The 18,957-nt window shown below is 47.0% G+C and overlaps 1 protein-coding gene and 1 long non-coding RNA gene across 3 annotated transcripts in view; both read right to left on the minus strand.

The window, feature by feature from the left end:
• LOC137539063 (CCR4-NOT transcription complex subunit 1-like) overlaps positions 1 to 18,957 on the minus strand; it is a 138,217-nt gene that overhangs the window by 63,609 nt on the left and 55,651 nt on the right. For both annotated transcript variants that reach the window (XM_068261537.1, XM_068261538.1), the window contains exon 12: positions 6,744 to 6,848. In XM_068261537.1, the coding sequence (XP_068117638.1) occupies positions 6,744 to 6,848 (105 nt within the window). The remainder of the gene's footprint in view (positions 1 to 6,743; positions 6,849 to 18,957) is intronic.
• LOC137539067 (uncharacterized) lies at positions 12 to 584 on the minus strand. The gene is made up of 2 exons (XR_011024925.1): positions 482 to 584; positions 12 to 110 (listed from the first exon to the last, which is right to left on the minus strand). It is a non-coding gene; the product is annotated as an uncharacterized lncRNA (long non-coding RNA).

The raw sequence follows: 18,957 nt of genomic DNA on the forward strand, positions 1-18,957 counted from the left end.
CCACAAATGTGTTATAGTATGCAACAAAACGTTTAATCTGTACTCCAAAAATGCAACGCGTTTCGCGGGTCTCAAGCCCGCTTCATCAGGCAAAGTATAGGAAGGAGCAGCTGTAACAAACAAAAAAAGAATCCATAGACATACAATCTAAAACAATGGCATCAGCAGAAGGTACAATAATCTCACAGAAATAAAAAACATAATAGATGATTGAAGAACATATAGAATAATAAGTATATACCTGTCCAAATGCAAATTGCAAATCGCAACTCAAAAATGCAATCATAACGCATAGTAAATATAAATATAAATGTGACAAGGACCATATGCTCATAATAAATGCCCAATACATTTAAACTAGAAAGGATGCAATCCCAATGGTAGCAGTGCATAGTCCACCCTCACTATATGTCCCATATAACATGTATTGCTGGTAAATGCATCATATTATTTGCCCCCATAAGGATTGGATGAATCTTACCTTACAAGGTGTGCAGCATAGCGCAGCGCCTCTGTAGCGAGCGGGCGCTGCGCCGACATCTGATATACTCTCTTGCCGCTTTGTGAAAACAAAGCTGGCGGGAGATTCGTGCGGGGGGCGTGATCTGTAGGGGGCGTGGCGGAATGCAGTGTCTATGCGCAAGAGCGGTGTAGCGGAAGTGCGTCGATTGAGGGCACACTCTCCGCCGCCGCCATGTCACATATCCCTGCTCATCCAGAGGAAGGCACAACACCAGCCTGCTCCCTCACATATCCCTGCTGATCCAGAGGAAGGCACAACACCAGCCTGCTCCCTCACATATCCCTGCTGATCCAGAGGAAGGTACAACACAAGCCTGCACCCTCACATATCCCTGCTGATCCAGAGGAAGGCACAACACCAGCCTGCTCCCTCACATATCCCTGCTGATCCAGAGGAAGGTACAACACCAGCCTGCACCCTCACATATCCCTGCTGATCCAGAGGAGGGTACAACACCAGCCTGCTCCCTCACATATCCCTGCTGATCCAGAGGAAGGTACAACACCAGCCTGCACCCTCACATATCCCTGCTGATCCAGAGGAAGGCACAACACCAGCCTGCTCCCTCACATATCCCTGCTGATCCAGAGGAAGGTACAACACCAGCCTGCACCCTCACATATCCCTGCTGACCCAGAGGAAGGCACACCACCAGCCTGCACCCTCACATATCCCTGCTGATCCAGAGGAAGGCACAACACCAGCCTGCTCCCTCACATATCCCTGCTGATCCAGAGGAAGGCACAACACCAGCCTGCACCCTCACATATCCCTGCTGATCCAGAGGAAGGCACAACACCAGCCTGCACCCTCACATATCCCTGCTGATCCAGAGGAAGATACAACACTAGCCTGCTCCCTCACATATCCCTGCTGATCCAGAGGAAGATACAACACTAGCCTGCGCCCTCACATATCCCTGCTGATCCAGAGGAAGGTACAACACCAGCCTGCTCCCTCACATATCCCTGCTGATCCAGAGGAAGGCACAACACCAGCCTGCACCCTCACATATCCCTGCTGATCCAGAGGAAGGCACAACACCAGCCTGCTCCCTCACATATCCCTGCTGATCCAGAGGAAGGTACAACACCAGCCTGCACCCTCACATATCCCTGCTGATCCAGAGGAAGGCACAACACCAGCCTGCACCCCCACATATCCCTGCTGATCCATAGGAAGGCACAACACCAGCCTGCACCCTCACATATCCCTGCTGATCCAGAGGAAGGCACAACACCAGCCTCCTCCCTCACATATCCCTGCTGATCCAGAGGAAGGCACAACACCAGCCTGCTCCCTCACATATCCCTGCTGATCCAGAGGAAGGCACAACACCAGCCTGCACCCTCACATATCCCTGCTGATCCAGAGGAAGGCACAACACCAGCCTGCTCCCTCACATATCCCTGCTGATCCAGAGGAAGGCACAACACCAGCCTGCTCCCTCACATATCCCTGCTGATCCAGAGGAAGGCACAACACCAGCCTGCTCCCTCACATATCCCTGCTGATCCAGAGGAAGGCACAACACCAGCCTGCACCCTCACATATCCCTGTTGATTCAGAGGAAGGCAAAAAAAACCCTTACAAGGCATGGTCCAATTAGCCCCTAAAGGGAAAAATTCCTTCCCGACTCCAGATGTCAATCAGATAAAATCCCTGGATCAACATCATTAGGCATTACCTAGTAATTGTAGCCATGGATGTCTTTCAACGCAAGGAAAGCATCTAAGTCCCCTTTAAATGCAGGTATAGAGTTTGCCATAACGACTTCCTGAGGCAATGCATTCCACATCTTAATCACTCTTACTGTAAAGAACCCTTTCCTAAATAAATGGCTAAAATGCCATGCCAGTGTTTCTGCAACAGATTCTGGAACCCATACCAGTGGGCATCATAGGTTATCACAAAGCTCACCGGATTGGCTTTTCGCTACCTGTCCTTTTTCTATAGTGAACTTTTCCCAACAGGACTACTTTTCACGTTTTTATCTCTTTTTTTTGGAGTTTCTGCTCAACCAGTCCATTGGGATGTCGTCTTTCTTCCAGGCGTCTACTCAGATCGTTTGCCTCAATATAAAAATCTTCCTCCAGCATGCAATTTCTGACTAGCCGATGAAACTGTCCACCAGGGACTGCTCTTTTCTGTGTAGCCAAATGATGGCTCAAATAATGTAATAACGTATTGCCGGCAGTAGGCTTCTCATAAGTCAGCGTCACCTGTTTCGTTTTGATGTTTCGATCTAGAAATGACAACTCCTTTGCGTCCCACTGACATGTGACACTCAGATATCATGCCTAACAATTTCATCAACAGAGACCTTCAACCTTTCTGTTGTTCTCCACCAGAACAGGAGCGGGTCATCAATATACCTCAACCAGAGCCACACATGCCGCTGGAAGAGATACATAGGATATACTTTACGTCCAGTTTCTACTTTTAACTGTTAGGTAATAAAAACCATGGTTGGTTCTTCTCAAGACTCCAGTCACACAATACATGCATACACCACAGTTGGCCTCGGCAATCGGTGGCACCGAGAGTAAGAGAAGAACACACACAGATCGATATGTACGTTCAAGATTCACTCAAAGGTTTATTTACTTTTCTGGTGTTAATAAAGAAGAAAATTATGTATTTTGCATCAGAAAACATCATAGAGGAAAAACAGCCAATGAATGCTATAATGAGCAGAGAAACCTTCTCATAACAATGACTTGTCCATCATTCTTGCATCCTACCTAATAAAACCTAAGTGTCGCTGCGTCCAGCAGCTGTCCCTGTGTCCCAGGTGTTTAGTTACTGCGCATGTGCGCAGTAACGGACAGCTTGGACCAAAGAGCTGGGTGGGCGGATGCGGGCGGGCAGGTGCCGGCTGGTGGCGGCGGCCGTAAAAAGACCTAGAGCCCATTTTTAAACGGGCTTGGGTCTACTAGTACAGTAAATATTACGGCTAAGTTTTCATGTTTTGAGCAGTTCTAGCAATGTTCAGACAACTAAAGAAAACAATTATCATTCCCTGGCCAGGTGATGTTATTCAACCTTGGCTAACTGGACAGAGAAACATTGTTTGTGGGAAACATGAATAACAGTTTAAAGGGAACTTACCGTTTCATAAATCTCCCTACCGACTTTATCCTATGAAGTGATGTTTGCATTGATTCTGGGAATTTATCTAGTGAGCTGACCTTAGCTGGGGGATTTTAAATTAAGGGTTTATTTATTTGATTTTTTTTTAAAGCAGTTATTAATAAATGTAATTATTTAATTCACATAGACCTAATGGGTTTAATTGACTTACCGTATTTATTATTGATTCCATTTACTAATTTATCCTGAAAAGTACTAATCGTGTATCAGTTGTGGAATAATAATAAGCAGTAACTGGACTTGGCAATTTAATTATTTGGATACAGATGTTTATTTAAGATTTGTCTGAATAGAATTATGAGGTGTGAAATAGATTTAATGATCTCTGCTTTACTTTAAAGAGAGTCTGAAGCGAGAATAAATCTCGCTTCAGACCTCATAGATAGCAGGGGCATGCGTGCCCCTGCTAAACCGCCGCTATAGTGCCGCTAAACGGGGGTCCCTCACCTCACAAATCCCCTCCGAGCAGCCGGGGATCTCTTCCTGATTGAGGCAGGGCTAACCGCCGCAGCCCCACCCCACGCGCGTCTGTCAGCGCATATCTCCGCCTCTCCCCGCCCCTCTCAGTCTTCCTTCACTGAGAGGGGCGGGGGAGAGGCGGCGATGCGCGTCTGATAGACGCGACTGTAGGCAGGGCTGCAGCCGTTAGCCCTGCCTCCAGGAAGAGATTTTTCACGACCAAGTCTTGCGGGGGTAGGTTTGAGAGTGAAGGGACCCCCGTTTAGCCGCGGGATAGCGGCGTTTTAGCAGAGGCACACATGCCCCTGCTAACTATGAGCTCTGAAGCGAGATTTATTCTCGCTTCAGAGTCTCTTTAAAGGGACTCCGAGCAGTGCAGAAACTATGGAAAGATGCATATCATTTTAAAGCTCTTTTTCTCCTCTTTCCAATGATATATAACCCTACGCCTTTCAGTTTTCGCTATTTTCGCAATTGAAATTGCCGCGGGCGTGATTTCGATCGCGAAAATAGAGAAAACTCAAAGGCGTAGGGCGACGATTTGGGTGTCGCCAGAAAGAGGAGAAAGAGAGCTTTAAAATGATATTCATCTTTCCATAGTTACATTGTATTACACAGGGCGACTTTTTCTCAAAGTCAGCAGCTCCATTCAGCAGAAAAAGTCGCCCTGTGTAATACAATGTAACTATGGAAAGATGGATATCATTTTAAAGCTCTCTTTCTCCTCTTTCTGGCGACACCTAAATCGTCGTCCTACGCCTTTTAGTTTTCTCTATTATCATATCACGGCAATTTCAATCGCGAAAATAGCGAACACTAAAAGGCGTAAGGCGGCAGTTTATATATCATTGGGAAGAGGAGAAAGAGAGCTTTAAAATGATATGCATCTTCCCATAGTTTCTGCACTGCTCGGAGTCCCTTTAAGGAGCTCCATGAGCAGTGGTAATAAAGATGTCACTTTAGCCAGGGCGGTGTGCACTGCGCCACAACACAGGTCATGTGAATGGGCCAATTTGTATTCACCCTGAAATGTTTGTCCTGTTTCTGTCATTTTTCCAGTGCTGATTAGTAAACGAAACAAAAAATATAACTGGTAAAAAAGCACGTCTACTTCCTCAACACCACATGCTGGGTTACAGTTCTATGTCTCCCCTGTGTCCACTGGTGCCACCAGTTACCGATGACCAGAGCTGGCCAATGGAAGCAGCTTAGCGAAGAAGGGGCGGGCACAACTTACGTCCAACTAATCGCTCGACACACTCATGAAAAGACAAAACTTGAAAGCAAAGGCAAACTACACTAAATCTAGACTTGAAGCAATCATGAGAGAGCAACATGTTAAATTTACTTTAAAGTGGATCCGAGATGAAAAACGAACGTAACTTGTCTATATATCTTATCTAAAGTTTACTCAGCAAATCTAGCTGCAAACAGCTTCAACAGTGTATGATTATTTATTCCTGTGATACAATGAGGGCAGCCATGTTCTGTTTGTCACATTGCACACAGGCAAACCGATCTGTATCTCCAGCCGTCAGCCTGTGAAAACTTCACTCCCCTCTCCTCTTCCCTCCTCCCCTCTAAAATCTCTGGCTAGTAACCTCCTCCTGCCCAAAATGAGCTCCCATAAGCTCTTGCTACTAAGGCTGAGAGTGCCAAGGCTCTCTGGAGAAGCTGTGGGCGTGGCTTGTTTAGTTTAAAGGGAATTAGAGTATTAAAACAAAACAAAAAAAGTATTTGGCTTGAGGAATGCCCTATAAACTATATGAAAGGAACACAATTATGCAATGAGTAAAAGTTTATCTCGGATCCACTTTAAGAGGAACTGTAGTCAGAATAACACATTGGGCTTGATTCACAAAAGAGTGCTAACTGTTAGCACGGGCGTTTTCGCGTGGATTTTCGCATTGCGCGCGATCGCGAATTTCCGGGCGAAACGATAACGTTTTCGCACGCAAATGCAAATTTTCCCACGAAATCGATATCGTTTTTGCGTGAAAATTCCGTTATCATTTCGCACGAAAATGTGCGATCGCGCGCAATGCGAAAATTCGCGCGAAAACACCCATGCTAACAGTTAGCACTCTTTTGTGAATCAAGCCCCATGAGTAAAACAGCTTTTTTTTTTTTTTTTTTACGACATTCACTTATAAATTATTGAATCAGTGTTTGCCCATTGTAAAAACTTTCCTCTCCCTGATTACATTCTGAAATTCATCACAGGCAGCACACTTTATTACTAGCAGGTTAGTATTCAAATAGAGTTCTAAAGCCAGTAGAAAAGATCTCTGGTCTCTGGAGGAGAGAATTCCGCATGTTAAACAATAAACAGCCTAGACTAGGACTTAGTGAGAGGGTGGGGCTACATAACAATATACAGTAATATATAGATAAAGGAATTCATTTCTGATGCTGAGAACAGGATATTTAATGTAAAAATGGGTGTACTAAATGATTTACTGCCTTCTACTTTACATTGTTAGGGCTCCTCTTTAAGTTGATCTGGAAACATAAACAGGCTGCAGCTGTCAGACATAAAGAACTAGCCAAATATAGTAAAATGACACTAATTCCCAGGATTAAGTCCGTAGAATAATGTCCATGCTACCTTCAGTCTGATCTCCTCTGGCATTTGCTCCGCTTGATAGTACAGCTCATCGGGGAAGCAATAGCGGCGCCCTTCCTGCCTGGCCTGTTTCCGCAGCTGATACTCCTGCACAAAGCACCAGATTAACGTCACTTGACGTACAGAACTCACAACGCATTTCAATTGGTCTAAGACTTAAACAGGGAACTTTAACGAAAACGGAGAAAAAAAAAATCAATACATTGCAAAGCGAGAAGCTAAAAAAATAGAAGAAATAATTGATCTGCAATTTGTTCATGTTGTTTGATCCCCAATCAGCCTGCAGCAGGTCATCACCTTTACTACTGGCAGACAGGAAAAAAACAGCACCAACTACCATTATCTATAAACACACTTGGCAGTTGGAAGGAGCTGTCATTTCCAACAATGCAACAACTGTCAGAACCATGGTCGTGACATCACACTGTGGGAGGGGTTTCACAAAATCAGCCACACAGATCGACCCCCTCCCCTCCCGCTGAACTACTTGAGAAAGGGTAAAGTTTTCTCAATCCAAAGGGGGCATCAGCTACTGATTGGGATGAAATGTAATCCTGGGTTAAATTTTCTCTTTAAAGGGAACCTAAACTGAGAAGGATATGGATTTTCCTTTTTAAATAATACCAGTTACCTGGCTGTCCTGCGTCTCTAATACTTTCAGCCACAGCCCCGGAACAAGCATGCAGCAGATCAGGTGCGCTGACTGAATTAGCTGCATGCTTGTTTCAGGTGTGTGATTCAGCCACCACTGCAGCCAAAGAGATCAGCAGGACAGCCAGGCAACTGGTATTGTTTAACAGGAAACATCCATATCCCTCTCAGTTTAGGTTCCCTTTAAAGGATATGGGAAATTACAATGTACATATAATAAAAGAGTTCCATTATGTTTACTGTATACAAGCTGCTTGCTAGGGGGTTAATCAGCATTTCTGTAGTGAGATCATACTTAATGAAAACCTGAAGTGAAAATAAACTTATGAAATATTGAATTGTATGTATAGTATGGATAATAAATAGAACAGAGTCTCATATCTTTAGTCACATAGCTTTATTTATGAAACTTCATCAGACTGTCACAGTTGCAGTTCAGAATCCACACTCTGCCTTTGAAGCTGTAAAAGAAGCAGAAATAATGACCCTCTGAACTTTCCTGCAGTAAAACCTTATCTTAAGCTGTCTTTCATTGTTTCTTGGCTGTTTAAGCTTCTATTTGCTCTTCATAAAACTAGACTGACTGACTTCACAAGCTCAGAGAGGCTCTTTTGCATAGATAACAAGTTTATTTTAACTCTTCCTGTACCAGAAAGGGACTTCAGATAATTTCTTAGTAGGGCTAGTATACGTGCATATTTATCTCATCATGTTATGTCACTTAAAGAAGATCTCCAGTGAAAATAATGTAATAAAAAAGGTGCTTAAGTTTTACAATGAATATGTATAAATGATTTAGTCAGTGTTTGCCCATTGTAAAGTATGTCCTCTCCTCGATTTACATTCTGACATTTATCACATGGTGACATTTTTACTGCTGGCAGGTGATGTCACTGGAAGGAGATGCTGATTGCTTCTTTGTCAGTTGGAAACAGCTGTTATTTCCCACAATGCAACAAGGCTCCCACAGTGTGATGTCAGCACCATGGTCCTGCGGGAGGGTTTCACCACAATATCAGCCATACAGCGCCCCCTGATGATCCGTTTGTGAAAAGGAAAAGATTTCTCATGGGAAAGGGGGTATCAGCTGCTGATTGGGATGAAGTTCAATTCTTGGTTAGTTTCCCTGTAGTGTCACAGGAGGTGATGTTTCTTCCTGATGCTTCCGGTTCCAGTGCTGCCCCTTCACCACAAGCTGGCGTGGGAGCAGATGACTAGTAAAGGGTGGCAGGAACTTTCTGTAGCTGACTGTAGCGGCAATTGTAGCTCCTGGAACTCCTCATAATTGTAGATGGATCTCTAAGCAGGACAGCTAGTTCTCTGCTCACTATCAGCCACTCCCCTTTCACCTTCATCGCCATTGCTGCCAGCTCACTCCTGGCCACACCCATCTATGCATCATTAGGGAAAGTAGTATGGTGTCTCCACATTGCTCTGTCCACCAGCTTGCCTTCCACTCCGCTGACTCGTGTGCGGAAAGTCACTGACATAAATGCCAGTCATGTTTTCTCTTAAGTGATATTTTCCCACCTTGTCAATAAAATGCCCTTTAACCTCCTTAGCGGTAACCCCGTGTGTGACACGGGGTAAGCCGCCGGAGGGTGCCGCTCAGGCCCTGCTGGGCCGATTTGCTTAATTTTTTTTTTGCTGGACGCAGCTAGCACTTTGCTAGCTGCGCCAGCACCCCGATCGCCGCCGCCGCGCGCCCGATCGCCGCTATCCGGTGCGGCGCGCGGCCCCCCCCCCCCCCAGACCCCGAGCGCTGCCTGGCCAATCAGTGCCAGGCAGCGCCGAGGGGTGGATCGGGTCTCCCAATGACGTCCCGACGTCGCTGACGTCGGTGACGTCATCCCGCCCCGTCGCCATGGCGACGGGGGAAGCCCTCCAGGAAATCCCGTTCTTTGAACGGGATTTCCTGATCGCCTATCGCCGGAGGCGATCGGCGGGGCTGGGGGGATGCCGCTGAGCAGCGGCTATCATGTAGCGAGCCCTCGGCTCGCTACATGATAAAAAAAAAAAAAAAATTAAAAAAAACTGTTGCGCTTCCCCCTGGCGGTATTTTTCATACCGCCAAGGGGGTTAAAGGACACCTGAGGCGAAAATAAATTAATGAAAACTAATGAAATAAACAATTGTATCTATCTTCCTTCTCCTAAAAATGACTTTTTAAGATATCCCACAGTTTTATTTTATGTTTAAATCTACTTTTTAACTTTTAACTGTGTTGTTGTTTTTGCTCAATGACACGTTCATTAAAGTATGCCAGAGCTAAAATCTATGAACTATTGACCCCTTTTATCGCTTTCCTGCTCTCAGAAGCCATTTTCTGCTAGGAAAGTGTTTTATAGTTGTAATTTCTTATCAGTGAGGGTCACACTGTAGTCACTTCCTGTCTGAGTCAGGACTGAGTCAGCCACTTACATACCTGATAGTTAACTCTTTCAGGCAGAGAAAGAAAAAAAAGGAACACAGCCTAGTTATTTGTGTGCTAGGCACTGTACATACACATGTCTATCTCATCATGTCACATGTCACTTCGGGGGTCCTTTAAGCCACCAGCAAGCAACAAAATACTCAAAATGATTTTAACCACTTCACCACTGAGGGGTTTTACCCCCTGACCACCAGAGCAATTTTCACCTTTCAGCCCTCCTTCCATTCATTCGTCTATAACTTTATTATTACTTATCGTAATGAAATGAACTATATCTTGTTTTTTCTCCACCAATTAGACTTTCTTTAGGTGGGACATTATGCCAAGAATTATTTTATTCTAAATGTGTTTTAATAGGAAAAAAGGAAAACATTTAGGGAAAAAAAATCATTATTTTTCAGTTTTTTCGGCCATTATAGTTTTTAAATAATGCATGCTACTGTAGTTAAAACCCATTAAATGTATTTGCCCATTTTTCCCGGTTATTACACTGTTTAAATTATGTCCCTATCACAATGTTTGGCGGCAATATTTTATTTGGAAATAAAGGTGCATTTTTTTCAGTTTTGCGTCCATCCCTAATTACAAGCCCATAGTTTATAAAGTAACAGTGTTATACCCTCTGGACATAAATATTTAACCACTTGAGGACCGCCTACAGCCGAGGCGGCGAGTCCTATTGTGGCTGCTGGCTGGGGATCACGCGCTGTTATGTGCGCATCCTCCGGCAATAGGCTCTGCCCACCCGCGTCGTCAACCCGCTGGCCGTTCGGAAGCGCCGGCGGGTTGTTAACCCGACGATCGCCGCATAGGAAGCGTATAATAGCTTTGTAATGTATACAAAGCGTATTATACAGGCTGCCTCCTGCCCTGGTGGTCCCAGTGTCTGAGGGACCACCAGGGCAGGCTGCAGCCACCCTAGTCTGCACCAAGCACACTGATCCTGCTCCCCCTTCCCTCTGATCGACCAATGCACCCCTCAGACCCCCCCCTGCCCACCCCTCAGACCCCTGTTTACACCCAATCACTCCCCTAATCACCCATCAATCACTCCCTGTCACTATCTGTCAACGCTATTTTTTTTAATGCCCTAAACTGCCCCCAGGGGACTCCTGATCATCCCCCCACCCCTCAGATTCTCCCCAGACCCCCCCCCCCCGTGTACTGTATGCATCTATCCCCCTGTATTAACCCACTGATCACCTGTCAATCACCCATCAATCACCCCCTGTCACTGCCACCTATCAATCAGCCCCTAACCTGCCCCTTGCAGGCAATCTGATCACCCACCCACACCATCAGATCGCCCGCAGAACCGACGTCAGATCACACCCTAAGTGCATTGTTTACATCTGTTCTCTCCTCTAAACACCCACTAATTACCCATCAATCACCCCCTATCACCACCTGTCACTGTTACCCATCAGATCAGACCCTAATCTGCCCCTTGCGGGCACCCAATCACCCCCCTACACACTCAGATTGCCCTCAGACCCCCCCTTATCAATTCGCCAGTGCATTATTTACATCTGTTCTTCCCTGTAATAACCCACTGATCACCTGTCAATCACCCATCAATCACCCCCTGTCACTACCACCCATCAATCAGCCCCTAACCTGCCCCTTGCGGGCAATCTGATCACCCACCCACACTATCAGATCGCCTGCAGACCCGCCGTCAAATCACCACCCAAGTACATTGTTTACATCTGTTCTCTCCTCTAAACACCCACTAATTACCCATCAATCACCCCCGTCACTGCTACCCATCAGATTAGACCCCTATCTGCCCCTAGGGCACCCAATCACCCGCCCACACCCTCAGACCCGATCACCTCGCCAGTGCATTGCTTGCATCTATTCCCCCCTCTAACCACCCCCTGAGACACCCATCAATCACCTCATGTCACCCCCCTAGCACTCCTATCCATCAGATCAGGCCCAATACAACCTGTCATCAAAGAGGCCACCCTGCTTATGATCGGTTCCACAAAATTCGCCCCCTCATAGACCACCTGTCATCAAAATTTGCAGATGCTTATACCCCTCAACAGTCATTTTGAGGCATTTGGTTTCCAGACTACTCCTCATGGTTTTGTGCCCCTAAAATGCCAGGGCAGTATAGGAACCCCACAAGTGACCCCATTTTAGAAAAAAAAGACACCCCAAGGTATTCCGTTAGGTGTATGACAAGTTCATAGAAGATTTTATTTTTTGTCAAAAGTTAGCGGAAATAGATTTTTATTGTTTTTTTCACAAAGTGTCATTTTCCACTAACTTGTGACAGAAATAAAATCTTCTATGAACTCACCATACACCTAACGGAATACCTTGGGGTGTCTTCTTTCTAAAATGGGGTCACTTGTGGGGTTCCTATACTGCCCTGGCATTTTAGGGGCCCAAAACCGTGAGGCGTAGTCTTGAAACCAAATGTCTCAAAACGACCTGTGAAATCCTAAAGGTACTAATTGGACTTTGGGCCCCTTAGCGCAGTTAGGGTGCAAAAAAGTGCCACACATGTGGTATCGCTGTACTCAGGAGAAGTAGTATAATGTGTTTTGGGGTGTATTTTTACACATACCCATGCTGGGTGGGAGAAATCTCTGTGTAAATGAACAATTGTGTATAAAAAAAATCAAAACATTGTCATTTACAGAGATATTTCTCCCACCCAGCATGGGTATGTGTAAAAATACACCCCAAAACACATTATACTACTTCTCCTGAGTACGGCAATACCACACGTGTGCCACTTTTTTGCAGCCTAACTGCGCTAAGGGGCCCAAAGTCCAATGAGCACCTTTAGGCTTTACAGGGGTGCTTACAATTAGGCACCCCCCAAAATGCCAGGACAGTAAGCACACCCCACAAATGACCCCAAGTAGACAAAGTAGACACTTCAAGGTATTCAGAGAGGAGCATAGTGAGTCCGTGGCAGATTTCATTTCTTTTTGCCGCAAGTTAGAAGAAATGGAAACTTTTTTTTTTTTTTTGTCACAAAGTGTCATTTTCAGCTAATTTGTGACAAAAAATAAAATCTTCTACGAACTCACCATGCCTCTCACTGAATACTTTGGAATGTCTTCTTTCCAAAATGGGGTCATTTGGGGGGTATTTATACTATCCTGGAATTTTAGCACCTCATGAAACATGACAGGGGGTCAGAAAAGTCAGAGATGCTTCAAAATGGGAAAATTCACTTTTGCCACCATAGTTTGTAAACGCTATAACTTTTACCCAAACCAATAAATATACACTGAATGGATTTTTTTTTAAATCAAAGACATGTAGCAGAATAAATTTGGACACAAATGTATAGAGAAATTTTACTTTATTTGAAAAATGTCAGCACAGAAAGTAAAAAAAAAATCAATTTTTTGACAAAATTCATGTCTTTTTTGATGAATATAACAAAAACTAAAACTCGCAGCAGCAATCAAATAGTACCAAAAGAAAGCTGTATTAGTGACAAGAAAAGGAAGTAAAATTCATTTAGGTGGTAGGTTGTATGACCGAGCAATAAACCGTGAAAGTTGCAGTGGTCTGAATGGAGAAAAAGGCTCTGGTCCTTAAGGGGCGAAAAGACTGTGGTCCTCAAGTGATTAAAGAGTTCAGTCCCTAAGGTAACTATTTATGTATTTTTTTTATTGTAATTTTTTTTTTTTAATTACAAAAAAAAAAATGTGGGGAGTGTGGGAGGTAATGAGTTAATGTATAATGTAAAACTATGTATATGAAAAATGCTTTTGGGTGTAGTTTTACTATTTGGCCACAGTAACCTTTTGTGAATGCGTCCTGCAAGCGTAGGAAGTACGCTTGCAGGAAGTTCAGGGAGACTGGGAAACTTTTTTTTTTTTCACAATGATCGCGCTGCCTCTCATAGAAGCAGCCGATCATTGCTGGGGGGTTTAGATCAACGCACGGGAATGGTTATTCCCGTTCATTGATCTCCGGGCGACGGTGTGCACGAGCGAGCGGGAGCGCGCATAGCGGCGGGAGGTGCGTATATCTCCGTCCCTGGTGGTTAAAGGTTGTGCAAAGGGACGGAGATATACGCACCTGCGGTAGTAAAGTGGTTAAGGTACTTTTTTGTTACATTTTTAATTCTGAAAAGTTATTTTAAACAGAAAATAAAAAAATTACCTCCTAGGAGAAAACGCAGGAGATAAAGTTAAATTAATGCATCTGGGGCACTGTCTGTTCCCTGGGCGGTTCCTTGTACTGCCTTAACTCCTTTACCGCTTCTTCTTGCTGACTGTTCCCCAGGCTGTTCCTTGTACTGCCTTAACTCCCTTACCGCTTCTTCTTGCTGACTGTTCCCCAGGCTGTTCCTTGTACTGCCTTAACTCCCTTACCGCTTCTTCTTGCTGACTGTTCCCCAGGCTGTTCCTTGTACTGCCTTACCTCCCTTACCGCTTCTTCTTGCTGACTGTTCCCCCGGCTGTTCCTTGTACTGCCTTACCTCCCTTACCGCTTCTTCTTGCTGACTGTTCCCCAGGCTGTTCCTTGTACTGCCTTAACTCCCTTACCACTTCTTCTTGCTGACTGTTCCCCCGGCTGTTTCTTGTACTGCCTTACCTCCCTTACCGCTTCTTCTTGCTGACTGTTCCCCAGGCTGTTCCTTGTACTGCCTTAACTCCTTTACCGCTTCTTCTTGCTGACTGTTCCCCAGGCTGTTCCTTGTACTGCCTTACCTCCCTTACCGCTTCTTCTTGCTGTCTGTTCCCCAGGTTGTTCCTTGTACTGCCTTAACTCCCTTACCGCTTCTTCTTGCTGACTGTTCCCCAGGCTGTTCCTTGTACTGCCTTAACTCCTTTACCGCTTCTTCTTGCTGACTGTTCCCCAGGCTGTTCCTTGTACTGCCTTAACTCCCTTACCGCTTCTTCTTGCTGTCTGTTCCCCAGGCTGTTCCTTGTACTGCCTTAACTCCCTTACCGCTTCTTCTTGCTGACTGTTCCCCAGGCTGTTCCTTGTACTGCCTTAACTCCTTTACCGCTTCTTCTTGCTGACTGTTCCCCAGGCTGTTCCTTGTACTGCCTTAACTCCATTACCGCTTCTTCTTGCTGACTGTTCCCGCACTCCTGTGTCAGCTCATATGGGCGGGCAACCAACTGGATATATGGCAGTTACTTTCTAATATCTGCTTCCCTGTAAACACTTTTTATCTATAATATATTCCTCCTCTTCCATTTATTTCCCTGCCTAGCTGAAACACGATCCTCTGCTCACATGTGTTTACAAGCAAGGCTGAGGTGACTCAGCGACTGGAGGAGAAAAGAAAAAAAAGTTAAGGGCAGAAATGACATCAGCATTTAGCCTCAAACTGTGGGCAAAAGACATGGCCCCCACCAGGAACAGAATTCTCTTCATTTACTATATAAAATTTACTGAAATCAAAACGTGGACAGTACAATACATGTGTTATGTAAGTAGATCAAGTATTTACCTACTAATATATGTGTGTTTTTCCTGGCAAGGTATGGCTGGTCCTCCTGCTTTAACTACTGCCAGTGACCGGGCATTGCAGTGCACTCTTCTGACCAGGCCCGTTTCTAGGGGCCGTGCAGCCATCCTGAGCACAGACAGGGAAAGGGCGCTGCGAACCCTCCTTCCCTCTCCCCAGGGGACTGCAGAGTAATTAGCTCAGGGAAGCACTGTATACAGCTACACTGACTGGCCAGGGGGGATATCTCCCCCCAGGCCGCCTTTCATTCAGTGATTTAGGGCAGGTCTGGTGTCTGGTGTATTTGGGTTTGTTGTAAGGCAATGTGAAACTTGCGGCTAGCTGATAAAAGTGCAATCAGAGGACAGGCAAGCTGGTAAATATACACAGCATGATGCAGAGCTTGCCTGGAGGGTCTGTGGGCAAACATCTGTCTGGTCTCTCCCCATTGTTATTATGACTGCATGTGTGGATAAGGTGTTATACAAGTTGAAAAGTTTTTGACAGTCCCTAGACAGGAGGGCTGCTTTCTGACTTGTGTGAGAGACTGGCAGGGAGTCCTATTACAGGCAAGTAGCCTCTGTGTGATGTGCAATACAGATAAGCTCTCTGCTCCATCTCAGGCTATTCTCAATTTCTCTCCACTCCTCTCTGGGCTAGTGCACGCCAAAATCGCAACAGCAATCGCTAGCAATTTGTAAGTGTGATTTTGTGAAGTGATTTTCAGAGCTATTTTTTCATGAATTGCTCCAAAAAATGCTACACACTGCATGTAGCGTTTTTTGGAGCAATTCATTAAAAAAAATCGTTCTGAAAATCGATTCACAAAATCACACTCACAAATTGCTAGCGATTGCTATTGCGATTTTGGCGTGCACTAGCCCAGAGAGAGGAGGAGTGGAGAGAAATTGAGAATAGCCTGAGATGGAGCAGAGAGCTTATCTGTATTGCACATCACACAGAGGCTACTTGCCTGTAATCGGACTCCTGTCCCTGCCAGTCTCTCACACAAGTCAGAAAGTAGCCCTCCTGGAGTCTAGGGCCTGTCAAAAACTTTAACTTGTATAACACCTTATCCACACATGCAGTTATTATAACAATGGGGAGAGACCAGACAGATGTTTGCCCACGGACCCTCCAGGCAAGCTCTGCGTATATTTACCAGCTTGCCTGTCCTCTGATTGCACTTTTATCAGCTAGCCTCAAGTTTCCCATTGCCTTACAACAACACACCCGAATACACCAGACCTGCCCTAAATCACTGAATGAAAGGCGGCCTGGGGGGAGATTGCCCCCCTTCCCCCCTGGCCAGTCCACCCCTGAACTATACTGGATACCTATACTGGAAGCACCTACCTGGCTAATCTATACTGGGGGCAATTATAGTGGGGCACCTATGCCTGGCCACCTATACTGGGGGGACCTATAGACCACTACCTATACTGGCGCAGAGAGAGAAGACCATGAGTGTCACTGGCAGAGAGAGAGAAGACCGTGAGTGCCACTGGCCCAGAGAGAGAGGAGACCATGAGTGCCACTGGCACAGAGAGACAGGAGACCGTGAGTGCCACTGGCCCAGAGAGAGGAGACCGTGAGTGCCACTGGCACAGAGAGAGGAGACCGTGAGTGCCACTGGCAGAGAGAGAGGAGACCGTGAGTGCCACTAGAACAGAGAGAGGAGACAGTGAGTGCCACTGGCACAGAGAGAGGAGACAGTGAGTGCCACTGGCAGAGAGAGAGGAGACCATGAGTGCCACTGGCACAGAGAGAGAAGACCGTGAGTGCCACTGGCCCAGAGAGAGAAGACCGTGAGTGCCACTGGCAGAGAGAGACAAGACCGTGAGTGCCACTGGCCCAGAGAGACAAGACCGTGAGTGCCACTGGCCCAGAGAGAGGAGACCGTGAGTGCCACTGGCAGAGAGAGACAAGACCGTGAGTGCCACTGGCACAGAGAGAGGAGACCGTGAGTGCCACTGGCAGAGAGAGAGAGGAGACCATGAGTGCCACTGGAACAGAGAGAGGAGACCGTGAGTGCCACTGGCAGAGAGAGAGGAGACCGTGAGTGCCACTGGCCCAGAGAGAGGAGACCGTGAGTGCCACTGGCACAGAGAGAGGAGACCGTGAGTGCCACTGGCACAGAGAGAGGAGACCGTGAGTGCCACTGGCAGAGAGAGAGAGGAGACCATGAGTGCCACTGGCCCAGAGAGAGGAGACCGTGAGTGCCACTGGCCCAGAGAGAGGAGACAGTGAGTGCCACTGGCCCAGAGAGAGGAGACCGTGAGTGCCACTGGCAGAGAGAGAGGAGACCGTGAGTGCCACTGGCCCAGAGAGAGGAGACCGTGAGTGCCACTGGCAGAGAGAGAGGAGAGCATGCGTGCAACTGGCACAGAGAGAGGAGACCGTGAGTGCCACTGGCACAGAGAGAGGAGACCGTGAGTGCCACTGGCACAGAGAGAGGAGACCGTGAGTGCCACTGGCACAGAGAGAGGAGACCGTGAGTGCCACTGGCACAGAGAGAGGAGACCGTGAGTGCCACTGGCAGAGAGAGAGGAGACCGTGAGTGCCACTGGCCAGAGAAAGAGGAGACAGTGAGTGCCACTGGCACAGAGAGAGGAGACAGTGAGTGCCACTGGCACAGAGAGAGGAGACCGTGAGTGCCACTGGCAGAGAGAGAGGAGACCGTGAGTGCCACTGGCAGAGAGAGAGGAGACCATGAGTGCCACTGGCACAGAGAGAGGAGACCGTGAGTGCCACTGGCAGAGAGAGAGAAGACCGTGAGTGCCACTAGAACAGAGAGAGGAGACAGTGAGTGCCACTGGCACAGAGAGAGAGGAGACCATGAGTGCCACTGGCCCAGAGAGAGGAGACCGTGAGTGCCACTGGCCCAGAGAGAGAAGACCGTGAGTGCCACTGGCCGAAAGAGAGGAGACCGTCAGTGCCACTGGTACAGAGAGAGGAGACTGTGAGTGCCACTGGCAGAGAGAGACAAGACCGTGAGTGTCACTGGCAGAGAGAGGAGACCGTGAGTGCCACTAGAACAGAGAGAGGAGACCGTGAGTGCCACTGGCAGAGAGAGAGGAGACCGTGAGTGCCACTGGCAGAGAGAGGAGACCGTGAGTGCCACTGGCAGAGAGAGAGGAGACCGTGAGTGTCACTGGCACAGAGAGAGGAGACAGTGAGTGCCACTAGAACAGAGAGAGGAGACAGTGAGTGCCACTGGCACAGAGAGAAAGGAGACCATGAGTGCCACTGGCCCAGAGAGAGGAGACCGTGAGTGCCACTGGCCCAGAGAGAGAAGACCGTGAGTGCCACTGGCCGAAAGAGAGGAGACCGTCAGTGCCATTGGTACAGAGAGAGGAGACTGTGAGTGCCACTGGCAGAGAGAGACAAGACCGTGAGTGTCACTGGCAGAGAGAGGAGACCGTGAGTGCCACTAGAACAGAGAGAGGAGACCGTGAGTGCCACTGGCAGAGAGAGAGGAGACCGTGAGTGCCACTGGCAGAGAGAGAGGAGACCGTGAGTGCCACTGGCAGAGAGAGAGGAGACCGTGAGTGTCACTGGCACAGAGAGAGGAGACAGTGAGTGCCACTGGCACAGAGAGAGGAGACAGTGAGTGCCACTGGCCCAGAGAGAGGAGACCGTGAGTGCCACTGGCCCAGATAGAGGAG

The sequence above is a fragment of the Hyperolius riggenbachi genome, chromosome 11, assembly GCF_040937935.1.
Source record: "Hyperolius riggenbachi isolate aHypRig1 chromosome 11, aHypRig1.pri, whole genome shotgun sequence".
NCBI lineage: Eukaryota > Metazoa > Chordata > Amphibia > Anura > Hyperoliidae > Hyperolius > Hyperolius riggenbachi.